The following is a 27,475-nucleotide window of genomic DNA, read 5'->3' as shown; positions in this document are numbered from 1 at the left end:
AAAGTCATTTGAATATAGTTTGTCAACGCGAGTGGTTTAGTGATGAACAGGACTGATGCAAATTAATTAATAAAATATATATTGCCCAGTAATTATGAACATACACACAAATACATAAACCTATACGTTGCCACGTTATTTGTGAAAAAAAAAAAATTGTAAAAAATTACGATCAAGTTCAAAGCAACGGAATTGTATTGCTTTCAATGCTCTTCAATTAATGCGATCGCAAGTGTTCTTCAACGATATTTCTGCATTTCATATTCATCAAATAAAGTAATTGCTAATAATTAGAAACAAAGAAATGGAAGCTGATCAAAAAAAAGATGGCAGAAATGGTAATACATACTTAAGAGTTTAGCGGTTACAAAGCGCGAAAAATTCAAATATATTTTGAGAACGGTGTAGTCCTTTTTTATCAAACGTGTATATAATGCATTAAAATGAATGTGCAGATTTCTGGTGTTCATCCGCGTCGAAAATGTGAATTTTTTTAAGAAAAAAATAATAACTGAAAAATGCAAGCTGCTCCTTAGAGGCTGTGCTGCCTATCTTAGTGGGTTGGTAGCTAGAGCACCACATTTAATTAACCGCCAGATAAGATATTTGATTGTCAAAATAATTTCATGACTTGCTAAAAAGTGCAAAAATAAACAAAAGATAACTAGCTTCTATGATTCAATTTAATATAAAGAAAAAGCTTCATTCATTCATTATAATGTCCTAGACAGGGGGGACTTCTTTGATGGTTATTTACTCGTTAACTTAAAAAAACTATATCAATGAGTATATATATGTACATATATGCATATATTAGGGTGGGTCGATTTGTGTGGACGAAAGTTAGCCGATATCGCCCCATCGATTTTTCGATAGAATTTGGGCTCAAGAAAAAAAATTCCTCTACGCATACCCAAAAAAAATAATTTTCGAGCCTGCGAAATTTCATTTTTTTTACTTTTTTTCAACTTTGATTTATAAGGTTTTTTTTTTTCAAAAAACTGTTATCGTTTTTAGCGGACAATTTTGGGTCGGACAGGGTACACATGAAAATTTCACAATCAAATGAAATTTTTTTTAGGAGGTAATGAAAAAAACCTTAAAAATCAAAGTCGAAAAAAAGTAAAAAAAATGAAATTTCGCAGGCTCGAAAATTATTTTTTTGGGTATGCGTAGTGGAACTTTTTTTCCTGAGCCTAAATCCTATCGAAAAATCGATGGCGCGATATCGGTTAATAAATTGACCCAGTCTAATATATATATATATATCTATATACAAATTGTATTGTGAAAAGGGGGGGGGGGGGGACTTCAGGTGCACATCCAGTTTTGGAATCTATGGGTCATACTGAGTAATACTGTCCATGGGACCATAGGTCTGAAATGAAGTTCGAGCCTCCCTAATTTTGTTAGAAAATTTTATATCCCAATCCGAATCCGAATTTGACATTTAATTTCATGTATTTTATTTGTGAGAGCCGCTATTCGGATTGGGATATAAAATTTTCTAACAAAATCAGGGAGGCTCGAAATTCATTTCAGACCTATGGTCCCATGGACAATATTACTCAGTATGACCCATAGATTCAGAAACTGCATGTGCCTTTTCAACATTAAATTTGACCCACCCTAATACACACACACACACACACACACACACACACACACACACATATATATATATATATATATATATATATATATATACTAGCAGTCCGACAGACGCCGTTCTACCCAAACATTGGTTTATCTGCATAAGTTGTAAAAAAGTGTTTACCTTACTCTCCCTCATCCATCTACCCTTTTTTTTCACACCTTTCCCAACCTTTATCTTCGTCTGCGTCTATTTGTCCCTCTCCGTCTTTTCCCTCACTTCTTTTCCGTTCCATCTATCCCCATCTCTCCATTTTCGTCTATCTCTTTTTAAGTCTCTATCTTCTCTTTTCTCTTTTATCTATTTCTTTATTGTCTTCGCCACCCCTTATGACTTACAATTTTGAGATTCGTGACCTAATATACCATTTCCTTTTCATGAACGGTATAAAAATAGCACGGTACTTTGTGTGAGGATACAAAGTTCCACGTTTCTTGTGGTCTGCATGAGATAGCTATAACTATTAATCACTTTTCTGAACAATATATGACGTATAGGTAAGTATTTGATGAATTTTGAAGTTTCGAGCTGTTAAAGCCTAATAGAAATTACGGAAAGCTCTTATCTGAACATTTGGTTTGCAAGGGATACCTGCTATATATGCGACCGATCTCTACGATCTTTTCAGGCAACAATACATGCTATCTATGAAAGCATTTTGGTAGAAGTTTCTATCTTATAAATTGAGGACGATATGTCAAAAAAACTCCTATTCTGAAAAATTTGTTGTATGGGGAAAATATACCATAGTTGTCCAAACCGATCGGTTCCGATAAATGTCTATTCGGACACCAAAATATAGCTGCTGACCAAATTCCATCAAGATATCTCAAAATTTGTTGGAATAGTTTGCATTTAAACATACAAATCTTATAGATCTTATGGAAGGTCTCAGTAAATTATGGCCTAGTGATAGCTATTTGCGTCTATCTCCCTACCCGGAATTTTGTGCGTTGTCACATCGACTGACAACAAATGCAATGGCCCGTAATCATAGTCGAAATAAAATAGAGTTTTATTGGTTTGAGCATGGTTCTAAATTAAATATCATTTTAAACCTGTTATAGTCCACTTAAACACTATTTTATCTCTTAAAAAGTATTTTAAGTTTAAAATGAAATGAGCGCGACTTTAATTTTTTAAAATAGGTTTTAAGTTATTGGTTTGCTGTCAAAATTTGCGAGAAATTAAACAATTTGCTATTTAAACGCGATGAACTTAAAGTGAAGTGAAAAAAGGCTTCCCCGACAAGCAAATATACGCCAGGAGGTCATTTATTATACCTAGAATGCGTATTAATATGTTTGTGACGAAAATTACACAATCTTAAAATGTGCGATGGTTACTTGGCTCCACATATACGAAATCTTTAATTAAGACTATTCCGCATTCGTAGATATTTGTGAGTTTTGATATTTTAGTATCTTTTAAGGAAAAAGTATCATCCTATACTGATTTTGGCGTGAAATTTAGAAATAAATATTCACCGGAAGGAATTATTTACCACAGGCGTCGATTTTTAATACATGTCAAAATGACGCGTTTTAATTTCGGAAGCAATAATCCGAAGGCGGCAAAGTAATACTTTTACAATGCAAAATATTTTTACAAAAAAAGAAGTTTAAGACTTTCATGTGGTTGATGTTAATTTGGTGATATTGTTGCGTTTTGCGCTGATACAATTTTTACCAGTTTCGCAGCCGTTTGAGGGTAATTATTCGGTTTTTCGTGAATATCTATTAATAAAAGAACAATTTCTTATGTCCGACTTCGAATTATTGAATTACATTACAGAATTCTTGAATTCAATTCTGCTGGCATTTCCTTTTGTGTCTTCTATTCCCCTTTACATTTGCCAATTCCTCTTAAAAGAAAGCTTGAAATAAAACACGGAATGCAACAAGAATTAGCAACAAAACTTTTAAGAACTGCTTGGTACGGGCGCTGCTGAACTACTTTCCCCCTTTATCACCCTCTTAGTCTATGTCATAATCGACTTGAGATCAATGATTTTCTAATGTAAAAGGACTTACACGTTGCAGGCCCATGTACAATGGCTCCACATTTTAGGTCACTTCTTTCCTATGGAAAACTGTACTAAACTCCCTTTATTTACGCTGACTTTGCGAAGACAAACCTAAATTTTATTTAACCTGATTATCATTGAATGTCCTGCATACATATTAGTATCGGGGTTAGAGATATCACTATTCGGTTTCGGGTATATTTTAAATTAAACGGCTTTAACGGTTAGGGCCACCTAACATTTAAGGTTTGCATCATTTCGGCCGTCACATCTGTCTTAATGAAAACAACTTTTCTTTACAAAATTCTTATAAACTATATAAACTATTCAACATGAATACGAGTGTATGAGTGGATAGCCTTGTTGCTTCCTTTGCTTTAAGGAGCCCAAATCCGCTGTAACTACTTATTCGTTTACGTTGCGAGATTTAATTAATTTTTTAAGAAGGAAATATAATAAGTATATTCATGTTCAATTAAAATAATGTGCACTCAATTCTAAATTGACGGCTGATAAAAAACAGCGAATTTTTACAAAACGTTTGCTAATAACTTTTAAATAGAATTGAATGATAATTATCCGCCGCCGGATTATTATCAAAACGCGTTTTCAGGTACTCCTTTGACAATTTTTGTGCTATTGTAAGAGTTTTTGTCATGTAAAAAATTACAATTTTTTATACGTGGAGTCAAGTAACCACGATTGTAAGAAACAAGGTGAACTTTCAAAACTTCTAAAAAATGTCTTCATAGCGCCAATCAATGCCTTTTTTTCATGCGGATACCCTGTCCATGCTTATTTTAGCTGAAAACTGTGTTTAATATGTCTATGACAGATAAAAATTTTAAATCCCATTTTTAATTTAGGCAAGATTTTAACTAAAGAGTATTTTAGTCAGCGACTATGATTACGGGCCAATATGTTTTTGTACTTATTTTCATAAAAAAGTTGTTGTTAGGCGAAGATAACGAGATAATAAAATGAGATTAACCCTTTATCAGTTATCATCAGTTTGTTGCACCATATTTGCAGACTTTCTAAAAGTCGTTTCGGGTTGTTTATTTGGAATTTACTGTAGCTTTATAAATATATATAGAGATATCTAGAGGTAGTAAACAAAGAACCCCTAACGAATTTCACAATGTGGACAACAATGGTGCGACAAACTGATGATAACTGATAAAGGGCTAATATTGTCATATCATGTCGTTTTCTCTGCCTAATCGCAGCTAAACTGCGTGGTTACTTGGATTTGGCTTACCTATATTTGTTTATGAATAATATATTAATAAAATTGAGGAGTTCCAAGCAAAAACACGATATGTTATAAAAAGTTTCTTACTTACTTAATTGGCGCATAACCGTTTGAACAATTATGGCCGTCCAACAAATCCTTTCTTCGCTGGGTTAACTGTCGCCAATTGGTCATACCAAAGGAATTTAAATCGTTGTCCTCCTGGTCCTTCCTCTGCTTCCTAGGCGGGTTCCGATAAAAATGTCTACACCTTTTCCAGTTTAAGTTCAGAAATTTACAATTCATATTCAGTGAATTACAATTCAAGTTCAGAATACCCAATTTAAATTCAGAAATTTACAATTCATATTCAGAATTTCAAATTCAAGTTCAGAAAATTACAATTCAAGTTCAGAAATTCCAATTCAAGTTCAGAAATTTCCAATTCATATTCAGAAAATTTACAATTCATATTCAGAATTTCCAATTCAAGCTCAGAAAATTACAGTTCAAGTTCAGAAATTCCAATTCAAGTTCAGAAATTTCCGATTCATATTCAGAAAATTACAATTCAAGTTCAGAATTTCCAATTTAAGTTCAGAAAATTACAATTCAAGTTCAGAAAATTACAATTCAAATTCAGAATTTCCAATTTAAATTCAGAAAATTACAATATAAGTTCAGAAACTTACAATTCAAGTTCAGAAAATTACAATTCAAGTTCAGAATTTCCAATTTAAGTTCAGAAAATTACAACTCAAGTTCAGAAATTTACAATTCATATTCAGAATTTCCAATTCAAGTTCAGAAAATTACAATTTAAGTTCAGAAATTTCCAACTAATATTCAGAAAATTACATTTCAAGTTCAGAAATTTACAATTCAATTCCAGAAAATTACAATTTAAGTTCAGAAAATTGTTCAGGTATTTTTATTTCGTCGAATGGAAATCTGTGCATGCAAAATTGTTTAAACAGATAGGTATGTTAATTTTATTAATTCATACATAAATACATAGCTTCCTCTTCAAAAGGGGATGTGGCTTTTCCAAAATAAATATGTAAACAAAAACCCCTTCCATATGTATATGAGAAAAACCTTGCTACATTACCAAACTCCGAATATTTTGCAACACCGAGTATAATCATTGGGGTCAATTGTAAGCAAGTTGGAAAATTGAAATGCAATAACTTTCAAAACGAGCACGCTTACAAAATTTCTCCAGTTTTATGAACTTGTAATTATTTCATTCATAGTTATAATAAGTAATAATTATATTACATAGAAACGTTGTAACATTGCATACATAATAGCAAAAAGAATGGACAAAAGTTACGCAAGCATGTGTGCATTACGTGGTTCTTAAAAATTACAAAAACGCTTCTTACATCTGTAAAATGAGTGCTTGTGCGCTTTACATATATGTACACATGTACTTTTATATGGCATATATCTGTGAATTACGTTATACAGAGGTAAAAGAAATGCACGTTGTATGTCAATTTATGTATGTATGAATATTAGAGTGTCTCACGTTCAGCGAATAATTTTTTGATTTGTAAATGTATAACGAATGTATTATGCATGCTTTGTGTTGCTCATTCCCCGGCAGGCATATTACGCAACGAAAGTACATCAGCATGAATGCTAAAGCAGTGCTGTGTTTCTCGAACACAATATCCACCGGTTACGGTTACCTTGGCATCGTCAATTTTTCTTCTAAATATTGCAGCCTCTGCTCTGTCAGACCTGGACTTTCCACATTGAGCACATCCATATTTGACATTACAATGGATTTTATTTTGGACCATATTGCCTCCACTGGGTTTGACATGGGCGAATATGGTCCCACACGAAGGACACATGCGAGCCCATTTGAGTGTTCGATACAAATGTCTGCACGGAAAAGCTCGACATACACTTTTATAAGCCATTGTTGTCAGGCATATCACACAATTGTTTTTCAATTCCATTACGCTTCGCTTTTTATGTATTATACTTTGTATGAATGTCAACATTTCTTTTTACCTTGGCCCTGCGCATGTATTTACATTTACAGAATACAGTAAAATCATAGGAATTTTTAAATTTCAGAATTTTGATCCCCCAGCGGGTTAGGGGGTCAGAATATACCCGCGGTAGGTATGCCTGTCGTAAGAGGCGACTAAAATACTAGATTCAATGGGCTGTGTAGCGCAACCCTTCAGGTTGCCAGCACAATATATAGCTTCTCCTAACCCAATTGCCAACCTCACCTATCCGCGGCGAATCCTGTTTCACTAACAGACGAGGCTCTGGCGACCCCAAGCTCCTCATGGAACTTGGGGGTGGGGAGGGAGGGAATGGCCTGAAGGTTTAATTTGGCCACATAAATAGTTCCCGAGAGGTCGAGCTAGCACCTTAATGGTGCTTTGGTACCGGAGCGTACCGGATCTATATCCGGCAAAGGACCATCACATCGATAACACTCCCCAAAGCCTTCGGGGAGCAACCTTATCGATACAAAACCAATAACAACAACATAGAAATTTTGACTCAATTGCTTTTACGAACATGTGTAAAAAAAATTTTCAAAACACAAAGTAAAATTTTCTGAACTTGAAATGAAATTTTCTGAACTTGATTTATAATTTTCTGAACTTGAGTTATAAATTTCTGAACTTGAATTGTAATTTTCTGAACTTGAATTGGAAATTCTGAATATGAATTGTAAATTTCTGAACTTGAATTGTAATTTTCTGAACTTAAATTGGAAATTCTGAACTGGAATTGTAATTTTCTGAACTTGAATTGTAATTTTCTGAACTTGAATTGTAATTTTCTCAACTTAAATTGGAAATTCTGAACTTGGATTGTAATTTTCTTAACATGAATTTTAAATTTCTGAACTTGAATTGTAATTTTCTGAACTTGAATTGGAAATTCTGAATATGAATTGTAAATTTCTGGACTTGAATTGTAATTTTCTGAACTTGAGTTGTAATTTTCTGAACTTGAATTGAAATTTTCTGAACTTAAATTGGAAATTCTGAATTTGAATTGTAATTTTCTGAACTTGTGTTGTAAATTTCTGAACTTGAATTGTAATTTTCTGAACTTAAATTGGAAATTCTGAACTACAATTGTAATTTTCTGAACTTGAGTTTTAATTTTCTGAACTTCAATTGTAATTTTCTGAACTTGAATTGAAATTTTCTTAACTTAAATTGGAAATTCTGAATTTGAATTTTAATTTTCTGAACTTTAGTTGTAATTTTCTGAACTTGAATTGTAATTTTCTCAACTTAAATTGGAAATTCTGAACTTGAATTGTAAATTTCTGAACTTGAATTGTAATTTTGTGAACTTGAATATCTGAATATGAATTGTAAATTTCTGGACTTGAATTGTAATTTTCTGAACTTGAATTTGTAATTTTCTGAACTTAGATTGGAAATTCTGAACTTGAATTGTAGTTTTCTGAACTTGAATTGAAATTTCTGAACTTGAATTGTAATTTTCTGAACTTGAATTGGAAATTCTGAACTAGAATTGTAAATTTATGAACTTTAATTGTAAATTTCTGAATTGAAATTGGAAATTTTGAATATGAATTGGAAATTTCTGAACTTGAATTTTAATTTTCTGAATATGAATTGTAAATTTCTGAACTTAAACTGGAAAAGGTGTAGATAACTAAAACTAAATTTCCAGTCTTACATTATTGAACATTTTCAAATTATGCTTACGGCATTATAGGAGTTATGATAGCACACATATACAGCCAAAAAATTTAAATTTACCGGACCACTAGATTTAGAATTGATAATTGTTTATAACAATTTCTTTTTGGTTCGATAGCTTTTGGAAATGTTGCGTTTTGGCTTGGAATTTATTGGGGTTAATGCATTTCGGTGTATACATTGTAACGAATTTTGCGGAATTCCGCTTATTCCAAACTTTCTGCTAACGTTCGAATAGGTAAACAGTTGAATAAATAATTCCAATATTCAACAATGAAAAATGGTCTTTATTATACTACTTTGGGAGTACCCACAATAACACTTATACTTCACAACCAATAGCGTGCTTTAATCAAAACTGATTAGTCATGCCTCAGCTTCCGCTGCTTTTATACTCTCGGTTTCCTCGTTCATCCATTTCTCCTAAGGTCTAGTAATTTCGCGAATTTAATGCTTGGTTACCAGCCATATACATGTACATATATTTGTAGTTTGTAGCCATATGCGTGTATATATGTGAGTACTACTTAGGCTGATGATTACATGTGTTTGTGAGTATCTCTCCGTTGCCTTGTATGTATGTCTGTAAATGATGATTGATTTTTTTACGTACATACGAGTGGCTGCTTAGTATCAGCTTAGGGATGCTAGTATCACTTAATGATGCTAATATTCGCCACAATATGTAGTATTTGCTATTTTTAGAATTGAGGGTTTGGTACCACTATTTCAGCGACCCTGAAAAAAAAATGGGTGGATCATGTGTAACGTTTTTGTCATCTTAGTACTCTGTGATCAACATCAATATTATCAATTTTATATCAATAACAATAGCTATGAAATGGTGAAACGGATTAATGACATATGTGAACAGGGATCTTATTATGTAACTTGATTCGAAAGGAAATGCGATTCGAAAGCTGTAAAATTATATACATCTTTTTTCTTCAAATGCGAAATAATTTCTTTCGGCGGCCGCCGTGCTGTGGTTGTAGCGTGCTCCGCCTACAACACCGAACATCCTGGGTTCACGCCTCGGGCAAAGCAGCATCGCAAATTTATAAAAAAGGGTTTTTTAGAAGAAAGTTTATCTAAGCGGGGTCGCCACTCGGCAGTGATTTGGCAAACACTTCGAGTCTCTTTCGGCCATGAAAAGCTTCTCAGTGAAATTTCATCTGCGCCTTAGATTTTTTTATGATATAAAAAAATTATGAAATTATTGAACTTTGTCATTAAACGTATGTTTTTGGTAGGTTCCTAAAAAAAAAAACAGGGAATTTAGTGTCTTTTACAGCTCATAAAGATTACAAGTTGCGTTTCCGAAAAAGAATATAAGGCCCATGACTATCTAAAAAAAAATCAGCTGTTATTTCGTTTTGGTACGGAATTCATCAATTTGTATTTAAGGAATAAAAACGCACGAATATAGACAGACTGTGGACAATTAAAGATATCTGAAACCCCAAAAATCTTACTCGGTACGGGAAAGGCGTTTGAAAAGGCCACCACATAAACTGAGCGAAGATCAAATGTATATGTACAGTTATCTTCAATAAATCCACAATAGTTAATATCTATGCTCCTCCTATCCCTAGGAACAAGATTTGTCGAGCTACATTGTGAAATAACAAAGTTTCCTATATTATATGGCCTCTAGGCATTGGTTTGGCAAGCCGATAAAAGTTGCTTAGTGAAAATGCATCTGCCGTGCAGCTGCCCTTCGAAGTCGGCATAAGCCATATAGGTCCCGTCCCAGCAGTTTGTAAGAAAATTTAAAAAGGCCATGACGCAAATTGGAAGAGAAGCTCGGTCAAAACCTACTCGGAGGTAAATCGCGATAAATAATAATTTTCTTTGTTGTTTTCACACAATCTAACTACCATGCGTGCAGGCGAAAGCCGCCGTGACGAAGTATGAGATGGATGAAACGCTTTACGGTCCTACTACGGTTATGGAAGCGGCTATGAAAGCCTAGAGTTCAACTATAGTGAAATCTTGGGTAGTCTTGGAGTGCCAGACCTCACTTGCGATTGCATAGAACTACTTTATGATTAAGATTATGTAGGTCCCGAGCCACAGTGATATCCCGTGCAACTGTCAAGTGGATCTCTTAGCCCGCATCGGTATAACTTAGTCGGAAGAAGATAGCTGTAGAGATTTCGGCATTCCGCTGGCCACCTGTGGTCTGCTACTGCATAGATGTGTGTCAAGCCAGCTTCGCAAGTATTGGTGGGACACCACCTCTTGCAGGGTAGCAAGATCCTTCTGGCCGGAAATGGATGGCATGAGGTCTGCCGAAATGATTGAGTTCACTAGGGCTTATTTATCAATGGCCATTGCGGATTTGACAGGACATTGGCCAATGTGAATCCATGCGGTACGTCTCAATATATAAGAAGACCCATCCTGCTGCAGCTGTATGGAGGATTATAACGTGGAATCATTGAGGCACCGCATGCTTGACTCGGTATCGACTCACTTGGATCTCGGGAGGATTTATCCAAGGTTGCGATAGGTCTCATTCGAAACAATATCGTTGCTACGCAATTACTCTCTACGTAGCTATAGCTTACGTCACTGTGATTTTATGTAGTATCACAACGTACCTTCATGCTCTCCAACTAAGCTTCCCTATCAGGGCAGCTACCACCTGACCTAACCTAACGACCATGCGAAATTGCTCATCTTACCAATTGTTCTTTAGGGTTCGCTGAATTCTTATGGTATCCTAGTCAGCGGAACGAAGTATGTAAACAACATACATCGGTTTTTCGGTGTGAGATAGATCTACTGTTCGTATGCCTTTCATCGCAATTCACATCTGTCTGGACGAATGCTCAATTTAAAAACATGTCTGCTTCCCATTACATTCCCAACATTACAGCTGCTAGTCATATAGCACATACATTAACCTGGGTCGATTTGTATGGACGAAAGTTAACCCATATCGCGCGTGGGTATGCGTAGTGGAACTTTTTTTCTGAGCCCAAATCCTATCGAAAAATGGATGGCGCGATATCGGTTAATAAATCGACCCAGTCTAATATACATTCCATAGTTTTCCAACATAATCAGTATTATAAATATAATATTATTTTTTTTTAAGATGAACCAGCACCCGCAGATTTCGAAAAGGCTATGGACGCAGCCGGTTTTGGGTTATTCAATTTTCTTTTACTTTCGATTTGCACAATTGCTGCTTTTTCCACTGTATTCGAAACATCAACAATGTCTTACATTCTGCCAATTGCCGAATGCGATTTGGAAATGACACTTTTTGAAAAAGGCTCCCTAAATGCAGCCACCTATGCTGGTATGATTTCGTCAGCAATAATTTGGGGTTATCTTGCCGATACTTTGGGCCGAAGAAAAATCTTACTTTACGGATATTTAGCTGATGCAGTTTGCGTGATTAGTAGTTCATTGACGCAGAATTTTAAAATGCTTGTTGCCTTCAAATTTGTCGGTGGTTTCATGTAAGTTAAACAAAATACATCATAATAAATTGTTTATGTTAATTATTCGAAATATTTTAATGCATATTACATTGCAGTGTTAATGGACCTGGTGCTGTACTTTTTACCTACTTGACTGAAATGCACTCTGCTGAGCACCGGCCAAGAGTGGTCATGATTATAGGAATGATGAATTCTATAGCTTTATTGTGTCTACCATTATTGGCGTTTGCAATATTTCCCAGAGACTGGGATTTTGTTATATTCGACAGTTTAAAAGGTAGGTAATAATAATAATCAGTGCATGTATAAAATTGTATATACACCAGGGTGGTACTTAATAGCTCCTACAGGCTGCGCGATTACTGCGGTGTCTAGCGTGAGGAAAGCAGTAGAAATTCTGGAAGAAGCGTGCTTGAGCTGCAGTCGCGTCAATATTGTAACGAATTTTTGGAAATTCTTGATTATTTTGCACCTTCTGTTATCGTTCGAATCGCTGAACTGTCGAATAAATAACTCAAATATTCAGTGGAGCAAATTGTTCTTTATTTGCAACACTACTAAGGCAGTAGTACTGCACAATTAAATTACTCGCGTACTTCACTAGCGTGTTCAAATCAATCTGATTGATCTTCACTTGGACTGCGCTGCTTTTATACTCGCAGTTCGCCTCGATCACCTATTTCTCCCAGGGTCAAGACTTGTTGCTTATATATTTCTCGTTTCTGTATCTCATAGCTGCTTATTTATAATTCGTTTCTGTCTTCTTACTTGTATATGTGTGAGAAATAACTTCTGCGCTTTTAGCTGCTGTCTTTATATTGTTTTTGTTCAGCATTTATTACTGGCCGCAGAGAGATGTATGGAAACTACTAATATTCGCCACGATATATGTATATTGATACGTCAGACCATTAAGGCAATAAACTCACACAGCACTTCATCAAGAAGTTTCCTGCAATGCAAACAAGCATTATAAACGCTTTGTTATGTGGCAACAACGCTTTGTTTGTTGGCGTAGGAAAATGCAGCACTCTATGAATCGATGGTAGACATCCCAATTCGTATGGAAGAGATCTAATGTAGACGGGAGTTGCATATGATCCATCAAAAGGTGTGGCCAGCAGCGCAGGGTTGCAAAATTTCTAAGATCATGTGCAAATCAAAGAATATTAGACTCACAACGTTGCTCATATCTCAAAAGAAAAAAGACACATGCTTATTAGTTTGGCCTCGTCAGTAACATCAGATGTAGGAAGTGCAGCAAGAAACGGTTGAATACATTCTGTGTTCCTGCTCGTTCGCTCGCGAGCTCAAGGCTCCAGCTACTAGTGTTGCCAGACCCAGAGGGAGCAATTACGATAGGTCCTAGGAAACTTATAGTATTTGCCAAGAGGCCGGAGTTATTTTATATATAATTAGGGGTTTTCAGTTTGGTCGTCGAACAAATTCTGGTAACACAATGACGACATTTAGTCTTTGTAACAGGCCAGCTCAACCTAACCTAACAGTTTTTCTCGAACAAGTCACTTACTTTTTATTCCATCTTATTTTTCAGTACACTCATGGCAAATATTTTTGGCAGTATGTGGTTTACCAAGTCTCCTTAGTGGACTATGTTTTATACTTTTACCGGAGAGTCCAAAATTTCTTATGTCTCAAGGTAGAAACGGTGAAGCGTTACGTGAATTTCAAAAGATTTACGCTATCAATACGAAAATGCCGAAAGCTAGTTTTCCGGTAAGTAAAACGATCCCAACGGTATATTCACAAACATCAGTCATGCCATAGTTAAGGCACGAACGACTCCAAACTGTCGGCGTTCCTTATTGAAGTCATAACGATGACAGTTTCAAGTTAGGTTGCCTTATTTGGTTTCTGTTATGCCTATGACGTAACTGTGACTTGCCGTTACTAATGCGTGCGAAGGCACTTTTATTTTATGCGGAAATTTTGATTGCTTTTTTGATGTTGCAAGATTACGGAGCTGGTGGAAGAAGTGCCAAGCCGCTATACGAATGTAAATGAGCATGTTTTTACCGTAGAAAATACACCAGTGAAACCGAAATTTAAACGTGAGTCACGCACATTTTCTCAAGCATTCCGAGAGGGTATGCAGCAGATTAAGCCACTTTTTAGAAAACCATTACTGGGATACGCAGTGCATTTTTTCGCCTTACAATTTTGCATTCTGCTTGGGTATTTAAATATTTTACATAAATACTTTTGTTGATAACGAATGAAGTAATGAAATATTTAATTACAGCATGAATACAATACGACTTTGGCTTCCTCAACTTTTTGCTGCTATCACAGAATATGAGGCTCTCAGCACAACGGAAGAAGGTTCTGGATCCCTTTGTACAATTCTAGAGTACAGCGCTAATAAAACGATGGATATTGCTAATGTCAAGGACAGTTGTAGTAACGGTGTAAGTGTTGAAAAATATCATTTTGTCGTAGATTGTCGCTGGGCTTTTCCAGAAAATCATCCATTTAGCTAGCCGAATAGGGGAAAAACAGATATTCAATTAACCGGTTTTGTTCAAATGCTAACTTAGACTAAAATAATCAGGCTGGGTTGGTTTCAAGGGGTGTGGGAGAAGGGATCCCACATTTCCGCTCTGAGACATTTTGTTTTGTTAATTAATTAATTAATACTTGGCCCAATTTACTTGCAAGGATATTTAGGCCGAGCTTTACTTCCAATTTGCGTCGTGCTCCTTTTAATTCTCTCTACAAATTGGCGGGGCGAGACCTACATGTTTTATGCCGTCTCCGAACGGCATGTGCAAGGCGGATGAATTTTCACTAAGAAGCTTTTCATGGCAGAAATACACTCGAAGTGTTTGCAAAATCACTTCCGAAGGGCGCCCCGATTGGAAAATTCTTTCCTAAGTGCAAAAATTTGTTTTATAAATTTTTGATGTTATTTACCCCGAGAGTTGAACCTAGGAGCTCCGGTGTGGTAGGCGGAGTCCGCTACCACCATACTACGGTGGCCCCATTGAAATACTTGATTACCCTATGAACTAATTAGGAAGGAGAGCTCCACGTTCATAACAGCCTCCGCAAGACAATCGGAAAGTTATCCTGACAATTCGTTATAATTGTGTTATCTGCTAGTAATTCTGAACATGGGCAAAGTTAATGAATCTATTCCTCCTCGTCCCGACGTTGAAGCATCGGTGAAATAGCCTACGAAGACGTTCTGTGAAGACGCCCGTAATCATTTTGAGGTGAATCCCCACGACACCAACGGCCAATATATGGTTTCCATATATGGGAAAGTCTGGTTATGCTCTACTACTTCTACAGCGTCAGATCGCGAATTCACCGCCACATGACTCGAAGTTAATTCACGTATCTCGGCCGACGAAGGAAGATAAGCGCGACTTCCTCTCAATAAACAAGGAAGTACACAGAGCTTGGACGCTTGTGTGTTGGGTGCTGATGCGTGGTCGGTAATTATCTGCGCTACAAATAAACCATTAACACCGAAATGTGCGCTGATCTAGGAGCCATGGCACTCCTCTGGAGAGTCGATTTCCAAACCCAGTGCGCGCGTATTCGGTCATGGTAAGAAAACTGCAGCACTGACTACGTTAGCGGTAGTAGCCGTCTAGCGAAAAAAGTAGCCGCCCCACCAGAAGAGAGGGAAGGACGGCTGGTCTTAGTTGCAGATCGAATTGCGTACTATGTGCATACTTCAAAGTTATTTTCAGAACTAGGATAATTTTCCTAAAAAGGTTGGACCAGCATTTAATATCACACTGAGATGCGAGTCTGATATATCAAGGTATGCCTAAAGGATACTTAATAGGTCATAATTCACTGAACATCCGTGTACAATTTCAGTTTCCCTCCACAAAAGGCCGGAGATGTCCTCGAGCAAGGAGCTGAACCGAATTCTAATAGTTCTAGACACGAAAGTAAAGAAACCTTAGTAGACTATAATTTTAGATGAACTGAAGAAACCCCACAATATCGCATCAATGACGTTAGTAAATGCGCACAATATATCTTGACATCTAAGAAAAACCGGGGCAAAGCAAAGCCATCATAGAGGACAAAGAACTAAGGATGTCTCGAAAACAGATGCGAGACATTTTTAAGCTTGCAATAATCATGGACAGCGTTAAATATGCAAATCCAAGAGGTACTCATGGAAAAACTTCTGTGTTTATATCTAATGCTCTAGTGAAACAGCAAAATTAGGAAAGGAGGAAAGGTCAAGATCTCATAAATAAGGGTAATGGAGCTTGGACATAGAGGAGTGAAAAATTCCTTAAGGTGGCTATCGATGCACATTTTCTATCAGGAGTTGATGCAGGGGAGCAGAAAAATAGTACTTACATTCCGAACTCGGAACAAGCACATAGTGCGAGGGTTAGACGGTAATATTAAAATCAAGTGAGCAGTTAAAACTTTTTCCATGCTCCCGTTTTTGGGGTGGTTGAAGCCAAAATCTTTATTAGGACGATATTTTATTAATTACTTAGGCGATGTGGGTGGCAGCCATTCGATGATTAGGAAGCAATATCGGCAGAACCTGACCCATTCTAATAATGTAGGCTGCAGATCTAATAAGATTTCTTAAGCTCTATAGGATCCTTTCGCTAATTGCCCATTTTTGCATTATAGCGTCCAAATTATTCAATGGAGTTATACATCAATAACATAATCGTGGCAGGTGCTGGGTTCGTGGGTTATTTTTTTGCTGGAGCAATTGTAAGAGCCCTAGGCCCGAAGAGATTACTAAGTAAGTTGATTCAGATTATGTTTTGAAGTTAAAATTCATTATCAGTTAACTCTTTTAGCACTTGGACTTTCGTTATCGGCTTTTCTTGCTATTGGACTTTATTGGTCTGTAAATGGTCTTAGTACTCTAATTATAGCGTCAGCGTTTCAGACAATAGTTAGTGTATCAACGTCGTGTCTTCTTGGCGTTGTAATCGCATTAATTCCAACCTCACTACGGTATGTACAAGAAAAATATGAAGAAATTTATATAAATGGTGGAAACTAAACAAAAATTGGTTGGTCCAATCTTATACTCAATAACGGCTTGACCGATTTAAATTTTTATACTCAGCTGAGCAGAGCTCAAAGAGTATATTAATTTTGTTCGCATAAGAGTACCCCGTAACGGCATAAACTAATAGAGATAGATATAGACTTCTATATATCAAAATGATCTGGGGGAAAAAAGGAATTCATTTAGCCATGTCCGTCCGTCCGTCCGTAAACACGATAACTTGAATAAATTTTGAGGTATCTTAATGAAATTTTGTATGTAAGTTCCTGGGCACTCATATCAGATCGCTATTTAAAATGAACGAAATCGGACTATAACCACGCCCACTTTTTCGATATCGAAAATTTCGAAAAACCGAAAAAGTGCGATAATTCATTACCAAAGGAGGATAAAGCGATGTAACTTGGTAGGTGGGTTGACCTTATTTATTTATTTATTTATTTATTTATTTATTTAAAGTCGACGCAAACACAAAGCGGTCGACTAATTATTGTAATAGACAGATATATATGTAAAATACAGAGCCATTCTTAAAATTAAAAAATTCAAAAAAGGTACATAGAAAATTTGTATGTTATAAACATTTGACATCGCATTGTATAAGAAAAAATAAAATTAAAATATCAGGCTAAACATAAGAGTATAGCAGTATGTAAAGCAGCAAACGAACATTCAAAGCCAATGCAGTTATACAAATCATTGTACCGCGAGCACCAATGGCGCAGGGGACTGTTTCTAGCAAAATTTTGCCGGCATAGAGGTAAATGAAAAGGCACAAAATGCCTGGACGCCCTAGCAGGAACCGCAAAATTTAGTTGACTGATTAGGTCAGGGGAGTCAATCACACCAATGATGAGCTTGTGAATGAACGCCAAGTAATACTCTACGATTCTCTAGAGATGGCAAATTAATTAGAAGAAGTCTATTCCTGTATGGTGGAAGATAAATACTTGATTCCCAGTTGAGACCTCGTAATGCAAAAATTAAAAACCGTCTCTGGACGCAGAAAATAAAAATAGTAAAATTTTGGACAGTGGGCGTGGCGCCGCCCACTTTTAAAAGAAGGTAATTTAAAAGTTTTGCAAGCTATAATTTAGCAGTCGTTGAAGATAACATGATGAAATTTGGCAGGAACGTTACTCCTATTATTATATGAGTTTTAAATAAAAATTAGCAAAATTGGTTTGACGAACACGCCCACTTTAAAAAAAAAAATTTAAAAGTCAAATTTTAACAAAAAATTTAATATCTTTACAGTATATAAGAAAATTATGCCAACATTCAACTCCAGTAATGATATGGTGCAACAAAATACAAAAATAAAAGAAAATTTCAAAATGGGCGTGGCTCCGCCCTTTTTTATTTAATTTGTCTAGGATACTTTTAATGCCATAAGTCGAACAAAAATTTACCAATCCTTGTGAAATTTGGTAAGGGCTTAGCTTCTATGACGGTAACCGTTTTCTGTGAAAATGGGCGAAATCGGTTGAAGCCACGCCCAGTTTTTATACACAGTCGACCGTCTGTCCTTCCGCTCGACCGTTAACACGATAACTTGAGCAAAAATCGATATATCTTTACTAAACTTGGTTCACGTACTTATCGGAACTCACTTTATCTTGGTATTGTCGAAATCCGACTATGATCAGGCCCACTTTTTCGATATCGGAAAAATGAAAAAAATGCCATAATTCTGTACCAAATACGAAAAAAGGGATGAAACTTGGTGATTGGATTGGTTTTTTGACGCAAAATATAACTTTACAAAAAACTTTGTAAAATGGGTGGGACAACTACCATATTAAGTAGAAGAAAATGAAAAAGTTCTGCAGAGCGATATCAAAAGCCCTTGGAATCATGGCAGGAATACTGTTCGTGGTATTACATATATAAATAAATTAGCGGTACCCGACAGAATATATTCTGGGTCACCCTGGTCCATATTTTGGTCGATATCACGAAAACGCCTTCACATATATAACTAAGAGCCACTCTCTTTTAAAACCCTCATTAATACCTTCCATTTGATACCCATGTCATACAAACACTTTCCAGGGTTAACCTAGGTTTATTTTCCTACATGGTGATTTTCCCTTATTTTGTCTCCGAAGCTCTCAGCTGAGTATGTAATGTTCGGTTACACCCGAACTTAGCCTTCCTTACTTGTTTTTCTTTCTCTTATGAACTCTAACTCAGTGGTGGTTTAGGGTAACATAAGAGAACCTCATTAAAATATTAGCTAGGTTAATAAAAATTAACCTGGCACACAAGGTTAAATTGAATTTTACTATCTGCCTGCGACCAAATTTTCACATATACGTCCTTTAGTATTTCTCACATATATAATCTCTCATGTCTCTATAGATGTGATACAGACCATAGATATGCCTCATATTTTTGATTTTTCTTTTAGGAGTCTTGTTGTTGCTGTAGCAATGATGTTTGGCCGCATGGGCGCTTTATCAGGAAATATTTTGTTTCCAATTTTTATAGAAATGGGTTGCATACAACCATTCTTAATGGTCGGTGTCGTATTGTTTGGTAAGTACTTTTTATAAACATATAGAAAACGACCGAATTCCGGCTTTTGGTTTGATTCTATCACAAATGTTCGATTGGGTATCCGCACGTGTTCCACTTATATATTTGATATTTTCCTTGATAAAACATTCGACAAAGTACGCCACTCATTACTTGTTTATAAACTCGAATTGCTTGGCTTTCAACCTGGCCTAACTCGCTGTATCTCCTCCTATCTTTGCGGTAGAACTCAAAGAGTAATTTTTAAAAACATTTGTTCGAATGTCATCGATGTTCCTCCGGTGTGCCTCAGGGCAACCATCTCGGTCCTATTCTGTTTTTGCTCTTTATAAACGATATTTCCACAATTATAAAATATTCTAAAATTTGAATGTATGCCGACGACGTAAAACTTTTTAAGTCATTAAGTCGGAACGTTGTGTACTCCAGGCGGATTTAAATTCTTTAGTTACTTGGTGTAATGCGAATTTTATGCCGCTCAACATAGAAAAATGTAAATGCATGTGTTTTTCACGTGGGAACGTACAGCCAGCTTCTTACACAATTAATGGCCAAACTCTGGAAAGCGTTGATGTTTTTGTCGACTTGGGAGTTACAATGAATTGCAAACTTAGTTTCAACCCTAATATTAATGCCACAGTCAATAAAGCAAGAGGAGTTTTAGCATTTGCCAAAAGATGGGCAAAAGAGTTTAGTGATCCTTACGTTACAAAAACCCTTTTTACATCATTGGTGAGGCCGATATAAGAATATGGATCGATCATTTAGAATCCGCGTTATCAAGTTCATGTGGATAGACTAGAATCAATTCAAAAACAGTTTTTACATTTCGCCTTGAGAAATCTTTAATGGGACTCTCCGTATAATCTTTCTCCTTACACTAATCGGTTAAAATTAATAAATATTCCTACCCTTGTAAGTCGTGAGAAATGCTAGGTGTACTATTTATGGCTAGACTTTTAAATGGATCGATTTCAAGCCCATTTATTTTGAACGAAGTAAACTTGAATGATCCATGCGAGTTTCAAGGCATTATAAACCTATAATTCTTAAACCAAAGCCGGCCAAAAGTTGCACATTGTGCAATTTGAGTTCGTATTTTCACACCGACACTAATGATGTGTGATCACGATCGTTTGCTTTCGCTTGTCACTCACTAAAATCAACAGTGAATGCAAAAGGAAAAGTCCATGCTACTTATTGGGCACATAATAAAAACAATATGCTTCAATGTTAAAGTGGCTTTTAATACGTTTTAGTTAGTATTATTAAGTTCCTTTGAACATACATATTAATATTGACAATTTAAATATTAATTATAAATAATTAAAAATAATTAATCAATTATTAATAAATATTGACAATTTAATATAAATATATTTTTATACGTTCTACTTAGTTTTATTAATTTTCATAAATTTTTTTTTATTGAATAACTTTATGTTTTGAAAATATATATTTCTATCTTCACATTTACTTTGTTTTATAGTTCTTTCTTAATGAAAAAATGAATTTTTTTAAATAAATTTTGCATTGAATAAACACGATACCTTCTTTTATAAGAAAGTTTCATCTGACTAGCTCGAACTCCGCGTTCTTAGTTATACGAATATAAGTAAGTATAGTCAGGATTAGCTTGAAATCAAATAACCAAAGTCCTTTTTAATTTCAAACTTCACAGTCCACATTTTCTTTTAGCACACTGTGGGGAGTTGTCACTCAATTTTTACACACACTTATGCAATTGTTTTAGTATTTGTGTGGCCGGCTCTGTCTTAAACAATGCAGAAGCAATTTCCAACTAAACGAACCTTTTTTATGTTTGTGTGAAGACTATAACTATCACTCGAGAATAATTGATGTTTCGGACTCGCTCTTTGCCATAAAAAAACGGTTCTATCTTCTCTTAATAATTAAAAAATTATATTTATACTTTTAATCTATTATAGTGGTCAATCTATATTTCTCAGCTGATGAGTTTCTCTGTAGCTGAGCGGTTTAATATCTCGGCGCTTAAGAAGCCACTGCCTCTCAAAGACTCGGTAACAAAAAAAGTAGAAATTATAAATAAAACATAAATAAGAATTAGGATACAAAAAAACAAAAATAAAAAAAAAAACTATGTATGAGTTAAAAAAACAAAAACAAAAAAACGAAAAAAATAATAACAGGATTAGCCTGGTTTCATTGGGCCATTGAGGGCAGTGCGCTGCCACAACGTCCGAGAAAAAAAAATACGTGCACATACATACAAAAAGTTCAGGGATCCAAAAAAGTACCGGGTTCAAAGAAAGTACCGGGTTGCAGATAAAGACCAGGTTCAAAGAAGCACGCGGTTCCAAAATAGTATACGGTTTAGCAAAAGTACCCGGTTCTGAAAAAGTACCCGGTTTTTCGAACCGGGTACTTTTTTTAAACCAGGCAAAGGCGGACACATCATGTGCCAACTTTGTCTATGCGTAACGGTTTGATGGACTGCGATCAAATTTTGACGAGGATGGAATCCTATTGTATATTTTTCTTCGGGATTATTTTAAGGATCATTCGAAAATATGTCGGTGCAATTTTGGGGCGATTTCGGGATTACTTCTGGATTATTTCGGAATCGTTTTGAGACTACATACATATTACAAAATCAATTTGGAACAATTTCAGGATCTTGTTGAAGTTAATTTAGATATCACTTTAAAACAAATTCAGGTTCACTTCGAAACCATTTCGAGAGAGCTACATTATGATTTCGATTTGGAACGATTTCATGGTCATTTCGGGATTATTTTGAAACCATTTAAAGACCCGTTGCAGGATTACTTCGGGAAAACTACCGCAATCATTTCGAGACTATTTCGGGACCGATTTGGCATCGTTTAGAGTTCACCTCGATACTGTTTTGGGAATCATTTTCACACTATGTCGGGATCAATTTTGAACAATTTCAGGATCACTGTGGGTTTATTTTAGGCATCATTTCGGGACTAATAATGAATCATTTCAAGAACGTTCTCACCAAAACTTCTGGATATTTCCGAGCTGTTTCGTGACAATTTTCAGACTATTTCGGGTCCAATTTGGGACAATTTCAGAACACTGCGGGTTGGTTTTAGGGGTCATTTCAGGAAAACTTTAGAATCATTTCAAGACTCTTTCAGAACAATCTTGGGACAATTTTGGCATCGTTTCCAGTTCACTACGAGACTATTTTAGGGATCATTTCGAGATTATTTTGCTTTTATTCACTCCTAATATGAATTCCGTCTTTATCGATGATTGTGCAAATGAAGTCTCGCACAGATTAAATCGAAAAACCTTAACAACTTATATTGAAATACATATCGATCGGAAATATCTAAAAAAAACAGGCAAAGTCTTCATTGTTTTTTTGGAAAATGTTAAGTGCAACCAATTGAAACATGTTAGATCTGCTTTGTATTGTAGACGGTGCATGGATTGTACGAAATGCATAGATTACACGAAGTGTTAAGTCGTAGCAACAAAATACACACACAAATTTTATGCAATCCCCGCAGTTTATGTTATGCTCAAACCTATGTATGTTTTCGTAGAACGAATTGTAGAAAATGAAAATACAATTGCAATTAAGCAATTGTTTCAGCATTTTTCGTGGCATTTCGTTATATTCTATGCCAATGCATGCTATAACTCCGTAATAGCGTGCTCTCGTAGTATTGCACAGGATATAAACAATACGTACAATACGTGCATCTTTCACAACAAATTGAATCAACCTATTTTGCTTTCATCTTGGGAAAATATTAGGTTCAGCTTTAGTGTAACTGCTGCAGTTCGGTTCGGTTCAACTTTTAATTAATTAATCGTTGTTCGGTTTGTACTCTTAATTGTTTGGCATTTACCTTCTGTTTTTTTACTATATATTGTTATTTGGTAATTAATTTTAATTTATTTATTAATTTATACATATTTTCTTGTTATCACAGTTGCAAGCGCTTTATCTTCAATTTTGCCAAGCACGAAAGGAGTGGCTCTCCAATAAATAAATCGAAATATCCTTTGCGTAAGGTGCAGGTCAACATGTCTTGTATACTCTTCATAGAATTACTTATACTCAAAATATATGTTGATGACAGACGCTCTTTATATAAACTATTTTTCATCTATGGCTTTGTTTATTTACTTATTAGTTTTGTTGTAGAATTAGTTTTAATTATGCAGTTATTTAGTAAGATTATAATGTTGGTATAGCAATGAATAATAATATAATAAATATATAATATAATAAATATATTGGTATGTATGTACATTAGGGTGGTCCTTATAATCGAATGTAGTATTTTTTCCAGTCTCACCCGCTAGATTTGTTGCACCACGGTCAACTATATCGCACAAAAATGTTTATCCCGATTGGAGATGGTTTAGGCGTGTCGCAGGCGGGTAAAAGTTGAAATTGCTCTATGGAGACTCAAAAAATAAAAGTCATTTTTCTTTTTATCTAATACTCGAAATCGGTAGACCTATGGCAGAAAATATCAGATGCAAATTCTGGTCTCGATTGGAAACGCCTAGCGGGCGTCGCAGGGGGGTTGAAGTTCAGACTACCCTATGGAGACTCGAAAAATAAAAGTGATTTTTCTTTTTATCTAATACCCGAAATAGATAGCACTATTGTCGGAGATATCACACACATAATTTGGTTATGATTGGAAAAGCCTAAGGCGTGTCGCAGGGGGTGACAGTCCAGATTAACCGATGGAGGCTCAAAAAATGTGAATAATTTGTTTTTATTGAGTTTCCAAGTTATACATAAAATAAAAATAGTCATGTTCGTTCATTTTACATCATAATTAAACAATAAATTTCTAAATAACCAATGGTTGTGATAAAGATTGCTTTGTAGCGTTTGGGTATTTTTCTTTATAGTGTTGGACTACCTGCAATATGTATTGTTTGTCCTCTTCGTTTTTGGATAAGATTTTGTTGCACTCTTCTACTCCTCTCTCTGCCGTATCGTTTACGACTTTCAATTTTTTTAATCCATCAACAGCTTTAATATAATTTTCGTTAGTGGCCCAACAAATTTGGTCTGAATGAAGAAACTCTTTTTTTATGCAAAACCTATCGAAAAAATCCAAGCTGCTTTTACTTACAAATTGATCTAGATCATTGGCAAAAACTCTTTCTTCACTTCCTATTACAAAGTCACACTTTTTTCCTACAAAGTAATTGTCTTGTCCTAGAGCTGCAACCATTTTTTGCTTTGTTTCTTTTAAAATTTTTTCATCAAATAGTGCCAAACAAACTGTTTCCCGTGAGAGATACCATAAATGATTCTTGAACTTCGAGAACGTGACTTCACCTATCACCTTGTCAAAGTTTTTGTATTGGTATAACTCATTAACAAAAAGGAAGTCAGCGCCTGGGGTAGCTATGGATTTAGAGGCGTGCATCCAATTCTCTAAATAAATATTAACTATAAAAATGCATAAATCCCGAAGTGCTATTTCTAAGTTTTTTCCAATATGTACTCTTCTCGAAAGATATATAATTTTAGAGTATAAATACCCTTTGCCATCCACCGAGCGTGGTGGAAGGCGCCTGGTGCTGAAAATGTATAGCTCTTTGGAGAACAACCAAGAAAAACAAGTGCTAGTTCTACAAATTCTTTATAGTTTTCACGAGGCTGTATTGATACAAAAATGTGATGGAAGCTATCTAAAAGCTCTTCTTTATTAGGTTTTATTAGGTATTGCTGTTCTGACGAAGCCGTCCTCAATTCCAGCTTTGAAATTACGTTTGTCTAAATTGGACCAGGCATCTCTAAAGTTTTTAAAAATCTCAACATTAGGTCCTTTTGATAAGGGTATTTTTGCTTCGAAAGCGCTGCGTAACACTATTTCGTATATATGGTGACGACACGGCAAATGCAACAAGCTTTTACCAAGTTTTTGTTCCAAGAAAACACAAGCTCCCTGAAACCTGCCCGTGTTCGACGCCGTTGTATCACAACATGCCGCTTCAACTTTGCCGTGTACTTTCCACCTAACAAGTAAGTCGTATACTAGAGAAGCTTGTGCTTTTCGACTTCCGTTCGAAATTGCTGGAGCACCGAGTAGTTGTTCTCCATCTTCCCAGGAAATAATTGTTGGAAGCCTGTCTACCTTCCCTGTTCCTTCTGTTGCAGGCAACAACTTCCCATCCCAGTTAACGGTAACTGACGTAATTGCTTTGGATTCAAACGATCGTTTTAGCTGCTTCATTATGTATCGGCGCTTTTTTAGACGGCATCGTCGTATACTACTCCGGTTTACGGTTAGAGTTTTTACATTTGCACCAAGGGCTTCGGATACTGCTATTAGTATTCTGACTGCATTTCGATCGCTGACCTTACAACTGTCACGAACTGATACTAGTTTTGGGTGTAATACAATTTGTTTGCCCTCGTTTGTGTTTTGCCACTTTTCGACTTGATCGTTCTAGTGAGCAACTTACTTTACGCTTATCACGAACTGATACTTGTTTGGGTGTAATTAATTTTTTCTGCCCTCGTTTGTTTTTTGGTTCACTTCGACTTGATATTTCTAGTGAGCAATTGCTTCCCCGATCAAAATCTTCATTTTCGCTTTCTTCAACGGCTTCTTCTAACGCAGTATTGAAATGATATTTGGAATTACATAATTGTAAAAGGTAACAAAGAATATTTATTACCTCCAGGCGAGTCTACATCGCAGCTTTTTTTAAGCACTTCTTTATTATTTCCGGTACAATTTATTCTTGAAATGCGCCTAAACGTCCTTTCTTCCTCTGATTGATAAGAAACTCTTTATAAGTTTGGTTGTTGATCATGTTCAATGCTTTTTCGTGAGCTATATCAAATAAATTTTCCAATTCTTCGCAAAATCTCGACCCTTTCGCTTTTTGGTGTGCAGAATGGCGTTTACTGCTTTTAAAAAGCGAACGCCATCTCATATATAACGCTTCTAACTTCGCAACACTATGATTTTTAGGCTTGAGAGGGATGCGTGCTTTTTGCCAAAACACTTCCGTCTCTTTTATCACAAGATATGCACTCTCGCGAACACTTAATTTTATTTTTCTAATATTGTAGAAAAAAACCCGTAACACTTGCCCATTAGAAGGCAACTTGGCACCCGTAATTTGGTTTTCGATAAATAAATCTTAATTTTTTGTCGCGATATCATATTGAAACGAAATATCAACTTCAGTTCTTGATCACTTGAAAACGTAATTTATTTTATGCAATTAATTTGCTTATAATATTGACAAAAAACCCATAAGTTACTATATTCCTCTCTCTTCCCTTTCTCTTTTATTTTGCGAGTCTCCATAGTGTAGTCTGAACTTTTACCCCCCCTGCGACACGCCTTAGGCTTTTCCAATCATAACCAAATTTTTTATGTGATATCTCCGACCATAGTGATATCTATTTCGGGTATTAAATAAAAAGAAAAATCACTTTTATTTTGCGAGTCTCCATAGGGTAGTCTAAGCTTCAACCTCACTGCGACACCCCTTAGGCGTTTCCAATCGGGACCAGAATTTGCATCTGATATTTTCTACCATAGGGCTACCGATTTCGAGTATTAGATAAAAAGAAAAATCACTTATTTTTTGAGTCTCCATAGCGCAATTTCAACTTTGACCCCCCTGCGACACGCCTAAACCATCTCCAATCGAGATAAAATTTTTTGTTTGATATATTCGGCTATAATACTATCGATTTAAGGGTTGAGACTTTGGAAATCGGATGATAAAATTCTCTCCATACAAATAAGGACCACCCTAATGTACATGCACTGAAAAAAATATTA

General features: G+C 35.5%; 1 protein-coding gene across 1 annotated transcript; it reads left to right on the top strand.

Moving 5' to 3' along the window:
• On the top strand, positions 1–27,475 carry LOC137252084 (synaptic vesicle glycoprotein 2B-like). Its single transcript, XM_067787295.1, has 10 exons — positions 1–338; positions 11,743–12,112; positions 12,190–12,371; positions 13,650–13,831; positions 14,070–14,290; positions 14,358–14,523; positions 16,736–16,853; positions 16,912–17,071; positions 19,543–19,670; positions 23,627–27,475. The coding sequence occupies exons 1-10, from the start codon at positions 305–307 to the stop codon at positions 23,680–23,682; spliced, it is 1,617 nt and encodes a 538-aa protein (XP_067643396.1). The 5' UTR covers positions 1–304; the 3' UTR covers positions 23,683–27,475.

Source organism: Eurosta solidaginis, chromosome 1 (assembly GCF_040869045.1).
Source record: "Eurosta solidaginis isolate ZX-2024a chromosome 1, ASM4086904v1, whole genome shotgun sequence".
Classification (NCBI taxonomy): Eukaryota; Metazoa; Arthropoda; class Insecta; order Diptera; family Tephritidae; genus Eurosta; species Eurosta solidaginis.
Note: the sequence above shows the minus strand (reverse complement) of the source record. Positions and strands in the feature narration are given on the sequence as shown.